At 43.9% G+C, this 22,210-nt stretch overlaps 2 protein-coding genes across 3 annotated transcripts; both read right to left on the reverse strand.

Annotated features, from left to right (window-relative positions):
* Window positions 1–3,242: 3,242 nt before the first annotated feature.
* On the reverse strand, window positions 3,243–4,185 carry hamp (hepcidin antimicrobial peptide). The gene is made up of 3 exons (XM_076148580.1): window positions 3,850–4,185; window positions 3,688–3,765; window positions 3,243–3,592 (listed from the first exon to the last, which is right to left on the reverse strand). Exons 1-3 carry the CDS (start codon window positions 3,934–3,936, stop codon window positions 3,485–3,487), a joined length of 273 nt encoding a protein of 90 aa, XP_076004695.1. The 5' UTR covers window positions 3,937–4,185; the 3' UTR covers window positions 3,243–3,484.
* Window positions 4,186–9,232: 5,047 nt separating this feature from the next.
* Window positions 9,233–22,007, reverse strand: usf2l (upstream transcription factor 2, c-fos interacting-like). 2 transcript variants are annotated; one of them, XM_076148457.1, is made up of 11 exons: window positions 21,791–22,007; window positions 21,267–21,307; window positions 20,934–21,040; window positions 18,824–18,943; window positions 17,877–18,030; window positions 15,969–16,056; window positions 14,616–14,654; window positions 12,797–12,855; window positions 12,374–12,468; window positions 12,143–12,271; window positions 9,233–11,222 (listed from the first exon to the last, which is right to left on the reverse strand). In XM_076148457.1, the coding sequence occupies exons 1-11, from the start codon at window positions 21,823–21,825 to the stop codon at window positions 11,133–11,135; spliced, it is 957 nt and encodes a 318-aa protein (XP_076004572.1). In that variant the 5' UTR covers window positions 21,826–22,007; the 3' UTR covers window positions 9,233–11,132. The 2 variants fall into 2 exon arrangements, with proteins under 2 accessions (XP_076004572.1, XP_076004573.1); XM_076148458.1 differs by lacking the exons at window positions 20,934–21,040; window positions 21,267–21,307; window positions 21,791–22,007 and adding an exon at window positions 19,072–19,427.
* Window positions 22,008–22,210: the final 203 nt, after the last annotated feature.

Consider the following 22,210-nt stretch of genomic DNA (forward strand, 5'->3'; position numbering starts at 1 on the left):
TCTACCTTGTTGTGCACACTGAGTGAAAAAGGCTGTGTGTAGTACTAGTAACTGACTCAAAAATGAAGCTTTCAGAGCAGCTGAACACACTGAGTACTATATAACTATATTGTATGATTACAATTAGGTTAAATAAGTTAAGTACAGTATCACTATTATGTATATTCATATGGGTGATCTAATGACATGAGTATTGTGTTTTGCTGACCTATATGCCAAGGACACGTATGTTGTATGTGCATCCATATTATCAGTAATATTACAATATCCTTGCATGCAGTCTTACTATGTTAATTCGCTCCACCACAGCTCACACTGGATCTGAATATGGCTTCTCTCACCGCAACAATAATTCAAATATTTGCAATCGCTTCGGTTTGCGGCATTCGGACAAATTGATTCCTTTTTGGAGGCTCATCGTTCAAGCCAAGATTTATTAACTGAGCCAAAAAGATTCTGTTTTCAGCCTCATTTGCATGTTTTTGTCTGTTTCTTAGGGGGATGAGTCAAGTTCAGGCAATGACATTTGTTGAATTGGATTCAAAAAATTAGAGTTGTTAATTTTTTGCACGAGCCAGTGAAGACGAGACACGCAGGGAGCGTTTACGTCACAATGACTTTTTACACTGAAGTACATTTCCCATTATGGTATTTAAGTAAGAGAGTTGATGAGTTTAGTTAAATGCTCGGCTATAACAATATATGGCAACACTGCTTTAAACTTTTCATGTTATAATGAGAAGAGTTTGCTCTTTACAGCAGAAAGCTTCTAAATTGCTCCTTGTTCTTTACTACCTCATTAGTTTTAAAGTGATAAAGATGATACAAGGTGATGGATTTCTAGTGAGAATCAAATTCATTTTGGTGAAAACTTAACGCTTTTTCATTACAAAGATTAAAATGCTCTAATGATGGCAGTTCTAGTTACAATGAAAACACTATTTCAAAAGATTTTCGCTTCATCAAACTATTGAAAAATCATCTGTTCACACTTTTCACATAAAAATGAAATTAAAAGTTGTGCTGTGCAGATTTTGAGCAGCAGTTATTGAACATAAAGCCGTGACAGGAACACAACATAACGCACAGGATGCTTTCACCTATAGTTATTTGATAGTTTCCTCTCCGATCGTCATGTCAGCAACCTTCAGTGTGACCTCACTGCTGAATCTGACCCGAGACTATGAATGAAATCATTTGAAACTGATAACACGGGGAGCGAATTGAGTCTTTGTGTCCTGTGGTGTTTGTGCCTCAAACCCAATCTGACTTCTTTTTCTCTGGCTTTAGCAGCGATTGGCTCTGGCTCGTTGGCAGACTTTAAGCTGGCTGAGGTGAAATAGCGACGGCCGCGTCTGTACGTTAACCGATTCTTCTCACCATCAGCAGGTGCGGTGAGTGGCCAACTGAGCAGAGACACACATGTTGACAGAGAATCTGCAGAGTGTTTCAAAGTGATAATACTTTTATTATTTTTCCACAGCATTGGGTCAGTCGACTGATTTTTTTATTTTTTACTTTGACTTTCAGTGGAGAGAGACAGAAGTGTTGCAACGGCAGCTCCAGCCCAGTAGGTGGCAGCATGTATGTTTTTGCTGGTCAGAAGAGAGATTGTATTGTAAACATAAATGGCAATAAATCATGAAAAAAAATGCAAAACTAAGGACGATCACTTTAACTACTTTCCCCTATTATTCTCATAAGGTAAAGCAGTAACACTTTGCTTATCATTTCATGTCCTTTTGCTCTCCGTTTGATCATGTTGATAGAAGAGTCCGTTGAAAATAACAATCAATCTGCGCTACTCACCTTCTGTGCCGACATCCTGAGGCTCTTAATGTTTCTGCAGTACAGCAGAAGCTTCTGAGGCCACGCTGCAAAATTACCTCTGCTGCCAACCCAGCACTTCCTCTAATTCAGCCCAAACAAACTGCTGCTCCTGACAGAAACATTAAATGAATCATTTCCTGTGACCAGAGCGTTTTTCTGCAGAAACACCTCCCGTTCCCGCACCTCCAGTGTTTAAAGAAGCAAATGTCCGTGTGTCAAAAGCAGCGTGTCTCAAACTGCAGTAAGAGTACCCACGCGTCTCCTGAGGGTCACACTATTGGATATTTATGGAAATTCTATTATTGTGTCTAATAATACCAAATAAAACAGAACCTTTGATGAGCACTGATTCAAAGACAAGCCGAGTCCAACAGGCTTCATCTTTCTGATCTGTCGGCCATGATGAGCAGCAAAGCTAATATTTACATGTACATTAGGACTATTCCTAATTAAAAACGCTGCACCGTATCAGAAGCCTCTAACCCAGCCGGCGTGAGCTTCCAGCAGGTTTTCCATCTCACAGTGCAATTAATTGCTTTCACCTGATATCCCAGGTTGCTCTCAGGAAGCTGGGATTCAGGTGAAAGCAATTAATTGCATTGCAGGATAGAAAACCTGCATGATTTCGGAGGGAGGGGGGTCACAGAGCTACACAGTGGGTTGGAGACCCCTTCACTATATATTCAAGTTATATTTACATTGATTAATTCATTATATATTTTACCATTTACTAATCTAAACTGAACTCTCTTGGGGCTGTGGTAGGAATCGGATCCATCTGAGGGGAGGAAGGCCTCCAGACAGATACGATTCCAGGATCTCCTAAGTGTGAAGCAGTGATCCAGCTGAGGCCTTAAACTTAAATGTGATACCCGGGTTACATTTCTGTGAACGACAGCATGAACAAATCTAATAAAATGCCATTAAAAGTCACACAATCGCCACATTATCTTAATTCCTGTATACTGTATCCTGTATTTACACACGTCATGTATACAACCAAACATATCCAGCCTAAATATGAATTATTCAGGGCTTGCTGGTGTTCTCTATCCATATATATATGGGAGGCAGTAGTCGAGTGGGTAGCGCTTCCGCTTAAGAACCGGAGGGTTGCTAGTTCGAGTCCCTGCCGAGGTGCCCCTGAGCAAGGCACCGAACCCTCAATTGCTCCCCCCTCTGCGAAGGGTGGTAATGTAATGTAAGTCGCTTTGGATAAAAGCGTCTGCCAAATGATCGTAATGTAATGTCGTAATGTAATATATTTCTCTATACCGGGCTGGAGTTCAATAAAGTTCTCATTAATAAAACAAAAACATCACACAGTTGAGTCCAGTGCTCAGTGTTTGTTTATCAAAAAGTATTGACTTGACGCACTAAATGCAGATAAAGAAACCACCAAAGAAGTCACGTTTGTATTATTTTTAGAAACAGATTTATTTACTTAAAGGATGAAAGTTACAAACCTAAAAAATAATACAAAAATACCACTTATATGTGTTTTTCTCTTATTACATTTTTTCCTTGTTGCAGTAGAATCAAACCGTTTAAAAACAGAGTACATAACAGGAAACACAGTAGAAGCTCCAGGAAAAGATCTCAGAAAGCTTTTAGGAGGTAATAAATTAATATCAATCGGTCGTCACAGGAAACCTCAGAATCTGCAGCAGAATCCACAGCCCTTGTTGCCCGGGCAGCAGTTGCAGCACCAGATGCACAGAGAGAGGTGACTGTAACGCTTCTGCCTGACGGGACCTGCCGACTGTGTGGAAGACAAAAAGACACTCAGTCAGTCCACCGTCAACACACACACTTGGATCTGAATTTGCTCGTGGTAATTGGCTTTATGGCACATACCTTCCACGGCTCCATTGACGCCTCTTGATGTGTTGCAACTGGAGTGTCGTTGCTCTCTGCCTCCTCCGGCTCCTGCACCTGTAGAGAAAAAAGGGCCGCATTTAGGGATCAAGTCCTGAAGAAGCATTTGTAGCCAGTAAGCAAATGAAGTCAGGTTCTTACCCCAGCGTATGGGACAGCAGAGCTCTGCAGGATGCAAACAAAGGCGAGCACGAGTGTCACTGCAACTGCAATGCTGAATGCCTTCATATTGAGGAGGGGGGTGGGGGGGCAGGCGGGGGTTTAAACGGTTTAGTTATTAAATCCTTTGAAGATTAGAGTGGATAGGTCTGTTTCTCATGGGTGTCAAGCCGCAGAGGAGCACCACAATATCTTCAATTGATTCTTCAGCTCCGGTGATGGATGGTGATTGCCTGTGCAACTGGATTTCTTGGGCTCTCTCCTCCGTGACCCTTGTCAGCTCTTTCTCCTGCTTCCTCAGTCTGACGGTTGAGTATGCAGCGCTCAAGTATTTATATGCGCCCAGGCCCGTGTTGCCTCATCGCTCAGGCAGCGGTTACCTAACTCCTGCCGGGAAGTTTTGACCTCCCTGTTCCTCATAATCGCCGTCCTGTTCCCGTGTGGGGACTTTCTCTGATGTATTTTTGATTGTGGGCTCCTGTTCCACACTGTCAAGTCAACCATAAACGTTTTGATTAAATTATTTTACGCAGACAGAACACACAATTCCACACATGGACAGGTTGCTGCTGGAGACTTAAGACTGGAGAGGTTGTACAGTATGGTTGAGTATATGTATGAGTGCAGTGCTAAAGCTGCTGGCAACATTTATACAGCAAAATGTAGAGAAAAGGAATTGGGCTAATTCCCATTGAAAGCCAGCATGAGGGTGAGCTGCTTGGCTCACTGAGCTGCACGTTTTTTCAACATAGGATATCCTTCACCAAGGAGAGGGAATCACTTTGCAATATCCATTTTTCAGTTTAAAGGATGTAATTACAACCCCTCAAATGGAATAATTAGCCCCTCACTTTCAACTCTTTCCATTTTTGCATAATTCATACGAACCTGTGGTTGAACCAAATTAAATCCCTTTGAGAGCAGCAGAATAGAATCCAGGATTAAAAACTGCTACATGAGAGCTCAGGCAGTTTCAATATGCATTAGTTATAGGTGAATATAATCTAATCGGATGAAGTTCATTCTATCTGACCAGCAGTTTCATTGCTCAATGTGTTTTACTTTTGTCACAAATTGTTCCCATTATCCATCACAATTTTACATATTGTGATGGATAATGCCAAGATCTCACAACACTCCTTTGAAATCTCTCTACTTCTGTGCATCATTCTTATAAAATCCAAAGGCCTAACATGCACAATAGATGACTGACATATATTGTTGTTGCTCGTGTCATTTATACACATTTTAGTCTGAGGTTTGATGTATTTCCAATGACAGTATAATAAAAACATGTAACAATAATGATAATAGTAATAATAGCAATCCAATTTGTTAGCGGCAAAGATAAAACCCTTTACTCTGAGATCCTGAGGATTACATCACATTATTTATTCCCTCAAGCCCCAGGAGGCAATAAACACCTTCAGATTAATTAACCTGTCAGAGTAAGAGAACGGTTCTAAAAACAAGACGCGGCTGTGAATAAAGAACAAAATCAATAAAGCTGAAAAAGGGAAACAACAAAAAAAGGGAGAATTCTGGAATAAACTGATAAACGTGCAGATTGATAAAAATCGTAGGGAGGGGCCGGGGGGAGGGGGGTGGGGGGTTTCTGTATTCATTATGCTGTCAAAGTGTTTCCAAATTGCCTGTTCCGTACTCAATTAGTGAAAGACACATGTGGTAGGAGGCCTGCGTCAGTCTGTCTCGTTCACCGATAACCCCGCCAGCCTGTGTGCTTGCTTTGGGTGACCGCAAAGTCACTGTCAACAAATACAAGCATGAATGGATGGAGGAGCATTACCATATCTGTACGCATGTATTCCTGTTAATCACATGGTCCAGGCAAAGACAACAAAGAACATTGAGACAGAGGTGACAAGAAGGGGAGGGAGTAGCCGTATGTGAACACAGGACTGAGTTTCCCATATTTTCCGTGTTTTTCCCAGCCTGTCTCTGGCGGGTATCAGCAGGAATCTTCTGGCCAAACAAAGCTCGGCACCAGCCCGGCGGACGGATTCACCTCAGCAGGCGCCACGTTACCCCTCTCCCCTCGTCTAGGACATTGCCCTCGTCTGTTTCTGTTTCATCATCAGCCCACATTTCTCCTCCCTCCACCTCTCCGTCGCCTGCCTGCTTTAAATGGCACAGTGACATCTGCTAAGAAAATCAAATGTGTTTACCGTGGTTAAAGATTACAGTGGCTGCCTGGTGAACATTTGATTTTAGGTTTGATACCCATCAGGGACAAATATGGCAGTTCATCTTCCCCGACTATGATTTGACGCTATGCGTATTGTGGGTTTTCTCCCACAATCCAAAGACCTGCAGGTTAGATTTCTATGCCTCATCTGTATGAATAACAGCATCCCACCATAATTGGAGTTATTGTGTTTGTACTTTGCCTCTCAATCCCTCTAAAAGGGTATTCCTGTCGACAGTTTGCATAATTTCCCACCATTTTGTTGCTTTACTTGCATCTTTGAACCATCATCTTGAGACACTTGAGCTGACAAAGCAAAAATGGCCCCAACCCAACCTGCTTTAGATGCACAATAAAAAGCTCAATACTCAATAAAGAACAGATTATATATCAGTGCTTTAACCGCCTCTCGTTAAAAGGCTTAGAGTTGTGTTTCAGGATATCATAGAGCTCGACGTTGTTTTGTAGGTAAACCTGTTGTCTTGTGGTCTTGTTCCTGTTGACAGAAGATATACCTGACGATGCAAAGTGAAAAATGCAAATATAAAGAGATACTTTCTCTTGCGTGGTCCCGATTGGTTAACTCACCCAACTCATTGATTAAGGATGCGATTCCGCTGTCAACCCCCTCGCCTGTGGCATGTGTTCAACCAGCGTCCGTATACAAAATCATTAACACAGAACTGGAGATAATGATTTTCACAGAATTCCAGTGTTTTTCCCTCTTAAAACTACAAAGACAATCAACTCAAGTGAGATGATGAATATAATGGCGTGAACCGTGGAAAATGTGAAACAATAGTGTAGCACAAAAACAATATACTCAGAGATCTGAGCACCACGTTTGAGTAAATGTATTTTTCAACATGAAGCTATCGAGAAATCAACACGGATGAGAAATTCAGTATCATGGTATGTGTTAGTAACAGTAGTGGATTATACGGTGTCATGGCCTCCATCTGTATATTCCAGAGGCATGTTTGTCTTCCAAGTACAATGTCTCTTCTGTGACTCAGAGGGCAGTGTGGAGCCCCGTTGCTTGTAGGGGGGTGACTCAGGGTGAGGAACTTCCCAGTTTGAGCAACAAATATACAAATATATTATCGGAAATTCCATTGGTATACCTAGTTCATCTTCATGTTGCAAAAGAACTGAAAAGACTGCGTGTCCACAACGCTCAAGGCAAACTTATATATATATTCTTATATCTTTCATCATATCCGAATATGGAATTTCACAGTTGATTTCATCACAAACTGTGAGACCCACTTGAGGGTGACTTGGTGGTGCTGTGTATTTGTGGGTGAAAGACAGATGATGGACAGTCTGGTGCACAGGTATAAAGACTATTTTGTGTCTGACGGAATGGGAACCTGTATCAAGCCATTTTCCACAAATACCCGCCAAGCAGAGCGAGGCAGTGACTCAGATATGAGCTCCTGGCTGTGTACCTCTGCAGCTCCAAAAGCACAAAAACTAAGACAAACCTGCAGGAAATGAAACGGTGGCTCTCTCACAGCATGTGTTGGCCTTCAACGTGACATCTATAAAAATCACTCAACCATGTAAGCTGGTGGAAGTGGCTGCACATAACACACAATGAATTCACATAAATGAAGTATAGAGCAAGTATACAGCAGGTTGCTAAACAGTGACCAGTGTTAAGTATTTCAAAGTGCTTAAAACTGAGATACTTTCAGGTAACAATAACAAACAACAACGACAATAACAAACCCTCTGAAGTCTGTAGTTAATAGCGTGCTGCATTTTTACATCAGAACAGGGAGAAATATGTCAACATATCCTGCCTTGAGGTCACATTTGTCAGTTCTTTGTCTGGTATTTCCAAAAACAAAATTCTGCTCTGTGCATAAAATGTGTAATTTGTGAATAAAACTGGGATAAATGTCACAGCTGTAAAATGTCCACAGTGGAAAACTGCTTCCTCTGTAAAAAAAAAAGAAAAAGATGATGTCTGTCAGCAAAATACAGAGCAAAAATCTCCAATTTTTACTTTTTTTTCCCTCCAGACACAAATCTATCTGTTTCAAGTACAAATCAATTTGTTTCAGATGTTTTGGGGAAACAAATGTGGGGAGATTGCTTCACTAGAATAAAAACAAATGACATGAGATTTTTCCACAGCGGATGGTGACGCGATCCATGTTTTGATCGAATCCTTCACACTCTACCCTGTAAACAACAAACAAGCCTGGAAACAACAGCAGCTCGGCATTTCTGTCCTCATTTGCTGTTTGCAGAAATGTCAGTTGTCAGATAGACACAATCTGAAATGATGTCTCTAGAGACCAGAGGGTTCAAGTGAATTATCTGCAACAACAGTTTGTGGTTGTACACGCACAGGCAGTAAGCGTTCAGAGTACAACAATTAATTTCAAACCGACTTAATTTGGATGCTTTGTGGATGTGTATAGAGCTTTTACAAGTTTAGGGTGAATGAGACAAACACAGTCAGAGGGAGGATGTACTGTATGTCGCAATCAGATACGCGGGATCAGAGATCAGCCACTTCAAACAGAGCAGGGGACACAGAGACGCCTGTCTGCCCAGCTGACATTGAATGGCAGCTGACGAGCCAAGAGACGCTGGAGTGAGACTCTGGGGAGCCAGAACAGTCTGATCTCTGCATACACAAGCATCGTTTTCACAACTAATCCTGTATGCAGATGATGCCACACTTAACAATTCGAAACACTTACCTTAGCTGTCCGCCTTCATCTTCAGCTTTCTTTAACCCCTCTCAAGCTTACGTTGTGTGTTTCTAAATCTAAATAGGAAAAGTTATGAAAACAAATGGATAGTTTTTAAGTAACTTTATAAATGTCAATGTTGATCCAATGTGGATGTTGCTCTGAATCCCAGGGCTTTAAGATGAGACTTCAGGTGTCAAACTCCATCTGATTGCAGGCTCAGATGGGTCTTTGATCCACCATTGCTGTTCCCACCCAAGGTGCCCTCCTCAGCCTCTCACTTATTGGCCCCGTTTACACCTCTAGATGATGAGGTCACATGTTAAGGCCAGGTGTAAACACGGTCAGTCAAAGGACTTCATGACCAATAGCATACAGCATTGGTACATACATATATGTTAGAGATATTCAACATTTGATGAGAAACAATGACCACCAACAAAGTCAATCAGGTTTATTAGCGTGTGAAATTGTTTATTTTTCCATCATTTTACGTACAAAACGTCGTCTGACAATCTAACCTGAGAACAGTGAGGCTGCTACAGAGAGAAAGAGGCTGATCATTTGTCGTTGACATTTCAAAAAAGAAATGCGAGAGAGAAAAGAAAAACAAGAAAAAAAACAAGAATTAGCCAGGGATGACCTCATTTATGAATGTCCATCTTCCTAAGCATTGTTCCGGACTTCACATTCACATTCTCTGCTCTCCTCTCATTCAATTCTACCGAAAAACATCTACTCACCTTTGGCTGGAAACCTCTTAATAGATCAGACACTTGCACGATCCATATCAGGTTTGGATCTAGCAGGAGAAGCAGAGCCGCACACAGACTGAGAGATTCAGATGTGATAATCTGCATGACCTTTGCCAGGGGTCTGCTGTTGGTTTGACTTTGCTAGAGTCTGAGCTGTTGATAGAACAAATTGTGCTCCAATATGAGACTCCAAATCTCTCTTCCAAATTCACTCACACTGCCCAAAGCAGAGCAACAATAGATTATGTAAATATGACTCCAAACTCCATCAACAATGTTAATATTGTCCTTTTTCCATTTGTATCACCAATTACAGCTGACTTATTGTTTGCCTGAGTGGGTGAAGAAATATGTGAGAAAATTTTCAACTTTCTCACATTCCAAGTGTTAGTTTTAAACCTGGGGAATGAGTTCTGCCTGAATAACAAACACACAATGCACGCTTTCTGTGTGCTCCTTCTCCATAGTGAGTCTTTGAGTAGTGCTCTCCGGGGGGGCTACCCCCCCCCCCCTCACATGTGAGCTCCATCTGAAGTGTTGCATGCCCAAAATAGAGCAAACGCCTTCAAATGAAATGTGAAACATTGTTCACATATTGAGATGCTGGCAAGTCACAAATATGCCGGATATAGCATGGAAAGCCACAGTACCTATGTTTAGGTAGGGGCTTACACTGCACTCCTCTTCAGTCCACTCCACAGCACTGGGCTTCTTCTACAGGAGCCACACTCACACCTTTCAATTGTGCTTTACAGCTTTCCACTGGATTTTTACAAAGTACATTTGGATGACATACCTCATTCTTTCCAATCAAGCTTTATGATTGCACACAGGAATTATGACGACAACAGGCCAGCGTGAAAGCTAAAGAGTTATTGGTTATCATTAAGCCCATAATATCTGTATTAACACATGAGAAGTTCAATTTGCATAAACAAACCTAGCACCACGAGCCTCTGTATGTGGAACATCACAGCTCTTTGTTCTCCAGAATTACAGGTAAAAAAGTTATCCGAGTCATCTAGACAAAAAAAAAAAAAATTGCAGATTCATGATGTAGACTAGATGATTTTTCACTTAAAATGTCAGAGTAACTGGTCTCCATCAAGACTTTTGTCAGCAAGCGGACTAATAAATTAAAGCGGCTAAAAACAACATATTAATATAGAATTCAAAAGCACAAGACAAACCAAGTCAAAATTAATAATGGGTCAAATGATAGACAGGGAACAAAAAATCAACTGAAAAACACCGTAGTCCATAAGTGAGTTGACATAAATATGAAATGAGGGAGGAGGACAGCAGAGCTTCTCTTTCCTACCTCGTGCTCGTTCTGCACCCTGACGGCATTCCCGGAGCACCTTTCTACTAAGTTGTAACGGGTGTTTATCTCAAAATGGCCTGAACAGTCAAAGTGCGGCCACAATGGGCGGCTGAAGGGTTCGCGACCTGGCAAACCCGAGGAGTCCTTCACTCAAAGAAAGAGATTCTCCACGAGTCAATTTTCTACGTTTCCTTTTGTCTCGCCTTCTCCTGTGCCGTGCAGGTTGTGCGTCTGCGTGTCAGTGCTGCTCCCTGCTCCTTCCCTCTCTTTCACTGCGGCGGTGTCTCTCCCACCATCTCGATGCCGTGCTGCTGGAGTTGTGCCCGGAGCAAAGCATTCTCATTCTTCAGCTCTTCAATCTTAAGAACAAAGAAGGAAACAATCTCATTATAAACATCTTAACCCCCCTGACAAATAAATACAGTCCCGAGTCTACCAACCAAAACTTTTCCTTTTGAAGACTCGGATTGCTGGCTGTGTGTAATGTGTACGGGGGACTGTGCTATCCTTGGGATTAAGAGTAGTGTGTGTGTAGGCCTCTTCAAAGACAATCCTGCCCGCAACCAACTGGATTATCAGATCTTGAGGAATGTCATCTCTGCCACATTTCCCCTTGGGAGGTCCCCAAATTCACTGCAATTCCACTGGGAGACAGAAGAAAGGATATTGGGCTTTGAGCATCAGGATAAGATGTATATATATGGCTGAGTACCTCGCAGGCCTCTGATTCAACGGGGAGATGTGGCAGCTTCCGACTCGCAAGTCTTCACAATGCTTTTGAGCACATCCAGCCTCGGTGTTGGTTCTCGCACAACCTCTGCGTACATTATTCCCCCAGTCTCACAAAGCGCTGATTTCAGGTAACGCGTCTCATTGTACGCGGGGGAAACTCTTTGATTTGCCTTGTTCGAGCTGCGACAACAGGCTGGGCTACGCGGATTCACATCTCACGGGGTTTGTTTTGGAGCAATGAAGATGCTGTGCAAGGCCTTGGTGGGTTTCATTCTTCTGAGGCTGGAGTGAGAGAGCGCCAGTGTTCACTCTAAAGCCAGCTAATCTATTCAGCGGGGGAACCAATCTTCACAGTCGCATATGCAACCCAGTATGGCTGCCTTATTAAATCGGAATTCATTTATCTGCCACAGCGAACCGTCTCAAAGAGTTCGATATCATCATTCATACGCCTGCTTTTCCCCTTTACCGAGGTTCTGGAATCTTCCGATGTCATATCTGCTACCTATAGCAAAAAGTCAAGATTTTCCTGCACATGAAGCAATACCTGCTGCCTGCACAACTCATTGTCCATTTGTATCCTCTCCACTTCCTTCAGACTCTCCTGCAGCCGCTGGTTGCCTTGCCTCAGCTCACGGATGTAGTCGCAAGCTTTGGACAGGATGCCTCCTTTGCTCTGAGGGGGACAAAGATGTGGTTAAATAGCCGATATGCGACTGCAGAAAAGTCATTACAAGGCAGGCGGTAAGGCTGAACAAAGAAAAGATCCTGCTTTTACCGCCCCGGTCTTGGTGCTGTCTATGTTGCAGTCTGGGATGATCTTGGAGAGTGTGACTATCCAGTTGTTGATCTTGTCTCGTCGCCGCCTCTCAACTGATGGAATAAAATAGTAATGTGTCAGGAATGTTACGAGGCAAGCAGCATTGCCTGAATCTATCTGTTAGATGTGGTGATTGGTGGTAATTTTGGTTTAAAAACAAAAGGTTAATTCCCTGCTTCTATTCCTTTCAGGTGCAAAACTGACTTTGGACAGCTCAACAGCACTCTCTAGTGGTCAATTCTAAAATGTGGCGTTGGTGTTGCTGGTGGTATATTTGATACCGTTGTATTCTTAGAACAAAAGCTCCATTAGGTGCCAGACTGCGCTGCACTGTGCCGTCTCTGATTATATCAAAAGCCACAATCATATGTAATTAACCACCTTCATTGTGTTGTGCTCTCCTCCTCTCATCTCTCGGCGTTCGAGGTCCATCCATTTTCCTGACGACAGAAAGTAAAAAACACGCTTATTATAATAATTCCCGTCTCTTGCAACAACACAATAAAACAAATCCACAGGCTCACATTCATCTAATCCTGTGCCGATTAAAAGCGCTTGTTAGCTGTTAGCTGTTATCTTTTAAAATGATCCCTTTTGTAATCACCGGCTTTTGCCGGTGTGCTACTATAAACGGTGGCCTGTGAAGCTGCGCTGCCTTTGGTAGATATCACAGAGGATGTACAGCAATAAGAGGCAACATATGCTGCCCAGACACCCGGGGGGGGGGGGCACTGGCTGGGCTGATCTGACCGGAATACCAAAACCCATCCAGCCCCGTTGTGCTTGCTGGTCTGGATGTCCTCTTCTTTAGCTTGTGGCCCGCAGGGAGCGCGGTTTTATTATGTTGTAAAAATGACGCGGGCAGTTGAAAAGCAGATGCGCTCTATTTGAATCCAGGCTAATGGCGCAACTGTCTCTTGTCTTCGTGTCCTCCCTTAGGTATTGTGTTAATTAAGTCCCTGAGACGTGACAGGAAGACTTATCAAACCACCGGCATGAACAGGCAAACTGCACCCTAAAACACAATGCCACAGGTGGCCAACATCCCAACCATGCTCCTGTCTGACAGAATAAGCAATTAATACTTCAATTTCCCTGATTTAGGTGAATGCAGAATAGGTTTATATGATTAATTTGATACTATATAAATACTCGGTAGAGCATTTCGGTATCAGCTAAGGATCTAGTATTTGCATGAAGTTAATCAATGTCAAGCAAAGGCGGTCTTCTGTCTTCTCCGTCCCTTTACGACGTAACATCTTTATTCGACAGTGAATTTCTGACCCATCAACGTAACCTGACTGCTGATATCTTTGAGATGCTGTGCCGGAGCCAAACAGCGGCCTGTCTTCTATCGCGACACATCTTAATGGAATTTTAGCTGTGTAATGCATTCAGCCCGGCGGTGCTCTGAGCGGTGTAAAATATGTGTCTGACTATCTGGATAACTACGTACGCACGTACAAACACACACCCGGAGGAGTCTGGTCCCCCGTTTCACAACTTATGGATGCAAATGCGACTTGGTTATTGTTTTCAGAGGATGATTAGCAGTGTGACCTCGCATTCAAAGTGTTACATTCACAACAATTCAAGTGTGGATGGAGGAAAATGACGGTTTGTATGAAACAGATATATGCTATTTTGTGAATGTTGCCACAGTTTCACACCACAGCAGGACCTCAATAAGTCAGCCAGATGGACAGACTGAGGGAAGGAATCAGCTGTTAGGACCTCAAATGGGCTTGGTAGATTATTTGAAAGGATTAAAATGCACAATTTGAAGTCTGATTGATCATAAACTGCTTATGACCTGTTAAGGAGCTAGTTTGACTTATCTGCCCCAATATTGCTTATAAATCATGAAAAACCCCAAACATCTACACCAGAGGACACACTGAGAAGGAGCAAGCCATTTGTTTCTCAGATGGAGAACAATGACCTAATTTCTAGGCCCTGATGGGAAAATAAGGTTGCCACAAGCAGAACTAACAACAATGGATTGGGGTCAACAGTGAAGAAATGTTACATCTTCCACACACGGAGAGCTGGGGGGGGGAACCATCTGGGACTCATGGGAGCGGAGCGGAGATGAGGGCGTGGGTTTGTGTGCCTCTGCGCTCTTCCTCTGATCTCATTTGATTTGATTTGTTCATTTTGCAGCAAAGGAGTGTGGGAGAAATGTGGAAATTGTCCTCACCAGCTTAAACCTTCGTGTTGCAGCGCCTCGTTTTCATCTCTGCAAATGGGCAGACAGGGTGGGGGCGGGGGGAGAGGGGGGCGGGAGAGAGAGGGGGAGGGTTCATTCATTTTGCTCACATGTCAATGATAATGTCACTGTTCATTAGTTTACACATCTATGCAAGTCTGAGCCTTGTGTCAAAAAGACATAAATAATTCATGTAAGTGGAAATAAATAGAAACAAACAAACAAACTGCAGATAGGAACAGCGACAGATGAGAAAAAAAAATAATGCACTTCCTATTTCAATACGCACCAATACACATCTAAGCTGCAAACCCGGCTTGTTCTCTCCTCCTGCCTGTAACGCACCCTGCTGTACGCTTTGAACATCAAGAACGGCAGAGCTGCTGCCAAATACAGAGCCGCTAAAAGTCGTACCGCTGCCCACAACAAATGAGCCTGAATGTGAGAACGCGGTGACTGCAGGTGCGAGTTGAAAACCCTCGCGACGCAGAAGCAGTCAAAGGGAGTCAATATAAAAGTGCTTTGGTGTCTGTGTACAGATGTAAGACAGTCGGTTTCACAGGTTCAGGGTTAAGCTATGCAGAGGGGGAAAGCGGAGGAGGCCAACTCAATTTGAGAAAAGACCTCATGTGTTTTGTATTTAACGGCCGAATAAGCAGCACTCGGCCTTCTAACCTCGCCTCATTCTGCGACATTCCTAAACTACCAAACAGACTTTGCGTGTTGTATTCTTTAGAAAAGAAGTAAGTACCTTTACTAGGCCAGAACGACGCTGGCAGCATACAATTAAAATGACACGTCAGTCTGTCTTATCTCAGGTGAGCCTGCTGTTTATTTTAATAACAGCAATTACCAGCGTGTGGTTAACAGTCGGAGAGAGTCTGAATTGAATCCCTTTCATGCGTGATTATAATGATGCATGTTGCGCGTTTCGGAGATAAACAACACATGAAGAGAAGCAGGAAAAGGAGAACAGAGGAGAACTAAGAACAGGAAGGCCCCTGATTGTAACGACGCATTTCACAGCCAACTCAGGAGGAAGATGAGGAAGACTCCCAAAGCGGTAAGTCTGAGGCGAGTAACTAATAACTACCTGCATAAATGGATAAAATGAAATGAACGGCTGTGAAAAGCTCTAAACAACGATAACACTGAACATTAATCAGTCATCTGTGCCGCTTTTAAACAACAATACAAATTCAGCTACACAAACTTGAAAAGGAAAGGTTCTGTTTGCTTTAGTGTGTTTTATGAGCACAGAGTTAGTTTGTATTCCTAAATCGCTGCTTAGCAATACGCATATGGCCTCCTTCCTATTAGGGAGCAGATATTGGCGATACTCACGCAGGGTAGGGCTGTGTGCGAGGGGCAATGGTCCTCTGTGCGCCTGTCTGGATGACATCAGGAGGGGTCATCATCACGTAAAACTGACCTGTTGAAAGCACAGAGTGAGGAGTGTGAGGTGAGGATAGAGAGAGACGGGGCGTCCAAGACATTGAATCAAAATACACTAATTTTAGTAAAGGAAACGCACACAGGAACAATCCACGTTCAGATACAAACACACATCGTGCAGTGTTCTGTAACACAAGCAGAAGCCTCCCCTTCAGCACTGTTGCACGGCCTGTGGGAGGCAAACCTCTCATCTTCCTCCTACAGGTCAGCCAGATGGTCAGCTCAGCCGGGCCCAGCTGTATAATTAACTGCCATTCCAGACAGCGTATAATAGCAGAAGAAATGAAGCTCCCGTCACACAAAGGTTCCTCGGGTCAGACGGGACACGAAGGCGCGGAACGCTGACCTTGCCAAATCACGTATGTAACACTTCATAATCCTCTGTGGAAAGGTCAAGCGTCTCTCATCCTCGCATGTAGCCCAGCCAGGAAGTGCTTCGTTGCCAGGGCCCCCACGCGAGCGCCTCGCGCGTCCAGCTCATAGGAAGTGACAGCTTGTGAAGCACTCCACTTACCACCGACGGTGCGCCGCTCACTCAGTCCTTCCCACCTGCTCAAACTGCCTCAGGCTGGACGTAAAGACAGGATTTCTGGCGCGGGGCTATTATTTTAGCAGCCACCCACAGTGAGGGAAAACTGTCCTCCCCTCTCTTCTCCTTCTGCGGCCATCACCGCATCACAAGGGAGCCCCCCGAGACCGGCTGACACAATCGACCCACAGCTCTCCCCCCCCCAACGAAACCTCCACAAGCGGCAGAGTCGGTCCTGCGCTGCACGACGGCGCACTCAGTGGCTCAGAAAGCACAGAAAGCACAGAAATCACAGAAATCACAGAAATCACGGAAATCACAGAAATCACAGAAATCACAGAAATCACAAGCTCGGGAAAGCAGCAGATGTTCTAGTTTTGCCACACCACATTTTATAAGCTGTCAAAAAGTCTGAAATGTACTGACGGCACTTCCACTTGCTTATGCGGTACTATAAGAAGCATCAAATTACACGACGCGGCAATCATGACTTTAAAAGCACCATAGCTCCATAGGCCGGTAGATATCTCAAGACGACAGCAGAATGCGTTAATGGACAATAGAATCCGTTTAGACCGCTCTGGCAGATGCCGGTTCTGTATCATCAAGCCACAAATGCTGCAACCCTGCTTTCCACATTATCCCAGCCCCGATCTCGCTGATGGGACACCGACGCCCCGTTTGATGACGCCCTGACCCAATGACGTCCACCACCTTCCTCTGGCTCGCGATCATAAAGCGGCGAGGACGATCAACACAGCCAAACAATGCCATATGGCAGGGGAGAGTAGGAGGAGGAGGAGAGGGGGAGAGTGAAGAGTGGGCGGACATGCCAAATGAGGAAACATGATCACCGTAGCTAATTTGATTCAGCCCTCAGCAATTATTTGACTTCTGTCGTTACCGAATTGTTAGAGGAGGCTTGTTTTTATCACAGGGCAAAATGTCTCGGACAGAACAATGAAGAAGATATTTCAGGTTTGCAAAATATGTTCCTGAGACAGAAAATGATTCCAAGGTAGCACATGGAGAAGAATGAGAGAATGAGGCATCGAAATACTTTCCACTATCATTTTTCAACAAACGTGTAACTGTGACACCGTTCATACTCCGGTCGCAGCAATCTGGAAGGAAAGTTCTGATGGGCTAAATCCTTTCACACAGTCAAAGTTGTGGTGAGGTCAGCTGACTCTGACCGGATCACAGCTCTCAACACACTCCTGCTCGTTAATGGAAAAGGTGCTGAATTAAGGTGAGAACTGGCTCACCGCCTGCCTGTGAGAGTGTGGGGTCGCTGGTGGCCTGCACAGACACGGTCCCGTCGCTCACTGCGGCGGCGGGGAAATAAGCGAAGCGCGTCTCCCCTCCCACCGCCTCTCCTGCTGGGCTTCCTCCATTACTGAACGGGTTTTGGATCACAGCCTGTGACAGACAGACAGACAGACAGACAGACAGACAGAGGCAGATGAAAGTGTGAACAAGTAGCAATGGAACAGTCCCAGCAGGTAATAACGCATACCTCAGCCTCTGTCAAAACTCACTGCCCTGCTAAACCTCCAATCAACACACAGAGCTGTTTGACAGCCGGGATGAAGGGAGGGGAACGCAACGCCGGTGCTCTTGTTAGATTACAGAGAGGTCGGCAAAGCAGGCAGTATTCTCAAAACAAACTGAAATGGCTCACACTGGCAAATAGTGGATTTTCGAAACCAGCAGGAAGTTCCACATCTGGCTTTGATCTGTGCGGTGCAGAGCAGGATGGAGACAAAAAGGTCCCCACAGCCTCACACTGCAGCTACACAACAATGTCACGTGACAGGTTTGTTTTCAGATTGCATAATTAAACAACGTCTTGTGTTTACTTCTTTCAGGGCGCTTTGGCGTTATCCCAGCTCACGGCACGTTTTATTATTCAAAACAGCTGTCTGTGGTTCTATGTTGAGCAAACTAAAGCAATTAGACGACACTAACTGCAACTGACTACAGCGCAGGTGTTAAACGATATAAACATCAATAACACTGTTAAGATTTCACAGATTCGATGCTAAGGAGCAGTAAAAATACAGCATAGCTCGATTTGAAACGTGATGGATGTCTCTTCAGAGGGCAACACCATTTCATCAACTTCCCTCTGAAGTGTGCAGTCACTTTAAATGCAGCGGTTCAACATGACCAGCGGCTCAACATTCGTCATTAAAATGAAGTTTTCTGGTACCTGAGCCACAGCCTGAGGAGCCCCAGTGAAAGCGGCGGCAGAGACCACGCTCACCGCTCCTCCCCCATCGTCTCTTCCTTCCAGGTGCTGATCAGACAACTGAACAACGCGGTACGTCACCTGTGGGGGCAGAGAGACGGAAACATGCAAAATGAGACAGGAGGAAAAAACAAGCAGAGCCATCAGCTGTGATTACGTACAAGTTTATACGTTGCACCGTTGTCAGCTGAACGCGAGCGATAACTTACCCTGCTAGTGGATTTGTTAATCATGTCTACTGCTTCAGCTTAGCCAGGTCTGGGCTCTGACCTGAGTGCTCCTCTCAGCAGAGCGTTGACTATATGCTTACGCCTCAGAATGTGCCTGATTCAATTTAAAAACAAGCCCTGGAAAGCAGCTTGTCTGCTCTAAAGAATCACTATTTGTATGCTGTCATCATGTGACTCTCCTTCTGACTGACATGTGACAGCGACCCCGTGCCAATCCTCGACCAGACCCGGATCACATGTTTGCTCACGCCAGCCCTGTTTGCGCTGAATGAGTCACATGGGTCGTCCACTTAATTACATCCAGTGTAAATGTTCCAAACCAGAACAGAGATATTCCAATTTGAATTTGAATTTTTCCCAGTTAATTTGCATCACGTCCATTATCTCTCGCTGCCCACAGCTGGAACACATCCCAGCAAAAGGGGGACGAGAGAAAGAAAGGAGAGACTTGTGACAGGTGACCAGTCAGTCACGGGACTACATCAAGAAGAAGCCACACAGTCATACCTTCAGGCAAGTTTCACTCTGGTATTCTCCTGACCTGTTTATCTTTGGAACATGGAAGCACCCCGAGGAAACGCATGGAAACATGGCAGAGAAATGCGACCTTGAAAGGACCGATTGTTTTCTCACTCTGAGGTGAAAGCGCTCAGAGCTTGACAGAGCCTGTGGTGCAGGAATCAATCAGGGGAGTTTGAAATGTCACAACTGACAAATCGTATTATTCCTCTATCTTATTCATCTTATCATTTTATTATTATTATTCCTACTATAATTGGAGAGGTGTGTGTGCATGTGAATGTATTGAGCGCCATTCCTCTAGGCCTCTAAGCACCCCCATAATGACGTTGTGGTGTGACGGTTGCCATGAATATAACCATCCCAGCAAAACATCATGAATGACATTACCATTGAATTGAGATTCTGCTGGTTTTCATTTGTAGAAACCTTAATCACGATGTTTACCACGTGTGTCCATACAAAGAATTACGGGATACATTCGCTTGATGGCAAGTTTCTGGTCAGTGTTGTAAAAGTTTAGCAGTGATTAATGTGGGCCTACATATGCTTGCAACGATGGAGCTGTGACCTGAGCCGAGCTTAGAAACACTCATCGATCAGTCATAAATTTTGACGACGTTGGTCTTGCTTGAAGCCAAACAGGAAGAGAGGGGCTGTACTGCTGTGGTGGACCATTCAAAGGCCTGCTGACCTGATGAGTAAACGCCAAACATCTACAGAAGGACTACTTAAAAAATACAATGCCAAATGACTCATCCCAGGGGAGGCTGAGTGTGTTAAGAGTAATGGGTAGGGCTGGGGTGAAGGGGTGAAATATCAGGGGGTGGATTTTACAGCTGTCACTGTTACGCAATGCAAAGCAGAAGAGAAAGACCCGGGTGAATAAATCTCCAGAAAAGGCTGCAAAAAATGTGCCTGGAATGAGCGGCCATATTCTGTGTGGCTTCCAATTACGATGTCATCAAAATAACAATGTGACGTCATCAAACTTATACCAATGACATCCAATAACAAATTACAAAAGTGATGTCATTTTCTGTCACAATTGTCTTTGTTAAAAAGGGTGTGAATTTATAATTAAAAAATGTGTTTTGTTTAATTTGGGGATGTAGTTATTTGTCGTTCAATAAACATTTAAAAACTGTGATACGAGAGTGACTTTTGCGTTTACAGATTTAATCTTGGCTTAAATTGAAAGCACAAGGATTTTCAGAATAATCACAATATGATGTTTTGAACAACTCCAGCATATATATCACAACTTTGATTTTGTGCCGTAAAGGTTAAAGCGATGAGCTCTGTCCACACTGTTCTCTTACCTGCCCGCCCTCAGTGCGGAACTGATACTGTATGTTATGGTCCCCAAACGCTGCAGCCTGCTGGACGCTGGCTATGGTCACTGCTGTCTGCTCTTCTCCTGCTCCTTCTAAACAAGATAAGGAGGTCAGAAAAGCCAGATGTGAAAAAGTTAGGGAAGGAAAACAACAAACAGAAACTTCACCTCCACCATGGTCTTGGTCAATTACAGTCTAAATGTGTGCTGCTGAATGTTAAACGTTGTTAAATTGATTTTAAACTTGCTGTTATTGCCAATATACATTCGCTTTTGTTTTCATGTTTGTTCACGTAGTCCTGCAGTGAGAAACACTGACCGTCAGATGTCTGGACAGCCTCTTCTTCTTGCTTTTCTTCGCTGTAAACCAAATGCATAAATAAGTTTAAGAACTACGCGACGAGCTAGTTAGCCAGAACTCTAGACCAAACTGTGACAATTGACCCAAAACTGTGCCTGGGGCTCATCAGTGACCACATTTACGAGATGACATTTAACAAAACATAATACTACAATGTAAACACAGTTTGGCTGCTGTGCTCACGTAGACACTGCGGCTGTCAACACTTATTTATCTTTTAAAGCTAAGCTAATATGAACTTAGCAGGCATATTTGTTTTCAGTTGTATGTTTAGCACTAATGGACACTAGTTTACTCTTATAAAACTAGTTCGCTTTGTTCCTTACAAAGTCACCAACTTGTGTCGCTCAGCTGCCGGTGTAGCTTCACACTAAAGTCGCTCTAACGCTACTTTAGGTCAGGCCTAAGCTACCGTCCTGTACGCGGCTAAAGGGCTAGCGTGTTATGCTAGCTGGTCCGAGTTAGCCATTTTGCCCGGTTACCTTGCGTTGTCCAGCCCCTGTTCAAGCAGATCCATCAGTGTTTAAAGAAGGAGTGTTACTCGGTCCCACAGACGGAGATGGAAGTGCTGATCACGGGAACAAACACACGGGTCATGTGAGAGAGACAGCCCAGGACACGTGAGGTCTGGCTCGGTGTCGGAGTTAAAATGGAGACCGCTGCTGTTGCCGCTGGGTGATCCGAGGTGAGCGGGCTCCCTGCGGGCGAGAAACGCAGAAAAGGGGTTCAAACTATTCTCACTTACATATCGGGACAATTACTCTAGCAAACATTTGGCAGAGAGCGCCATACTAATACTTCTTTGTCTTTACATATACAAAATGTACAATTTAAAGATATACACACAATAAACAAAAACAAAATCAGAACAACCAAAACTCACATTACGCCCTTTAATTCTT

The sequence above is a fragment of the Genypterus blacodes genome, unplaced genomic scaffold, assembly GCF_046128005.1.
Source record: "Genypterus blacodes isolate CSIRO-AG114 ecotype Tasmania unplaced genomic scaffold, CSIRO-AGI_Gbla_v1 ptg000040l_1, whole genome shotgun sequence".
Lineage (NCBI taxonomy): Eukaryota > Metazoa > Chordata > Actinopteri > Ophidiiformes > Ophidiidae > Genypterus > Genypterus blacodes.

Coding starts and splice junctions, on each gene's coding strand:
- hamp (XM_076148580.1), bottom strand. CDS start 3,936: ATGAAGGCATTCAGCATTGCAGTTGCAGTGACACTCGTGCTCGCCTTT. Junction 3,766..3,849: donor CTGCTGTCCCATACGCTGGG/GTAAGAACCTGA, acceptor TTTTCTCTACAG/GTGCAGGAGCCGGAGGAGGC. Junction 3,593..3,687: donor CGTCAATGGAGCCGTGGAAG/GTATGTGCCATA, acceptor TCTTCCACACAG/TCGGCAGGTCCCGTCAGGCA.
- usf2l (XM_076148457.1), bottom strand. CDS start 21,825: ATGGATCTGCTTGAACAGGGGCTGGACAACGCAAG. Junction 18,944..20,933: donor TCCGCACTGAGGGCGGGCAG/GTAAGAGAACAG, acceptor CTGCCCCCACAG/GTGACGTACCGCGTTGTTCA. Junction 11,223..12,142: donor ATGAGTTGTGCAGGCAGCAG/GTATTGCTTCAT, acceptor TTTGTTCTTAAG/ATTGAAGAGCTGAAGAATGA.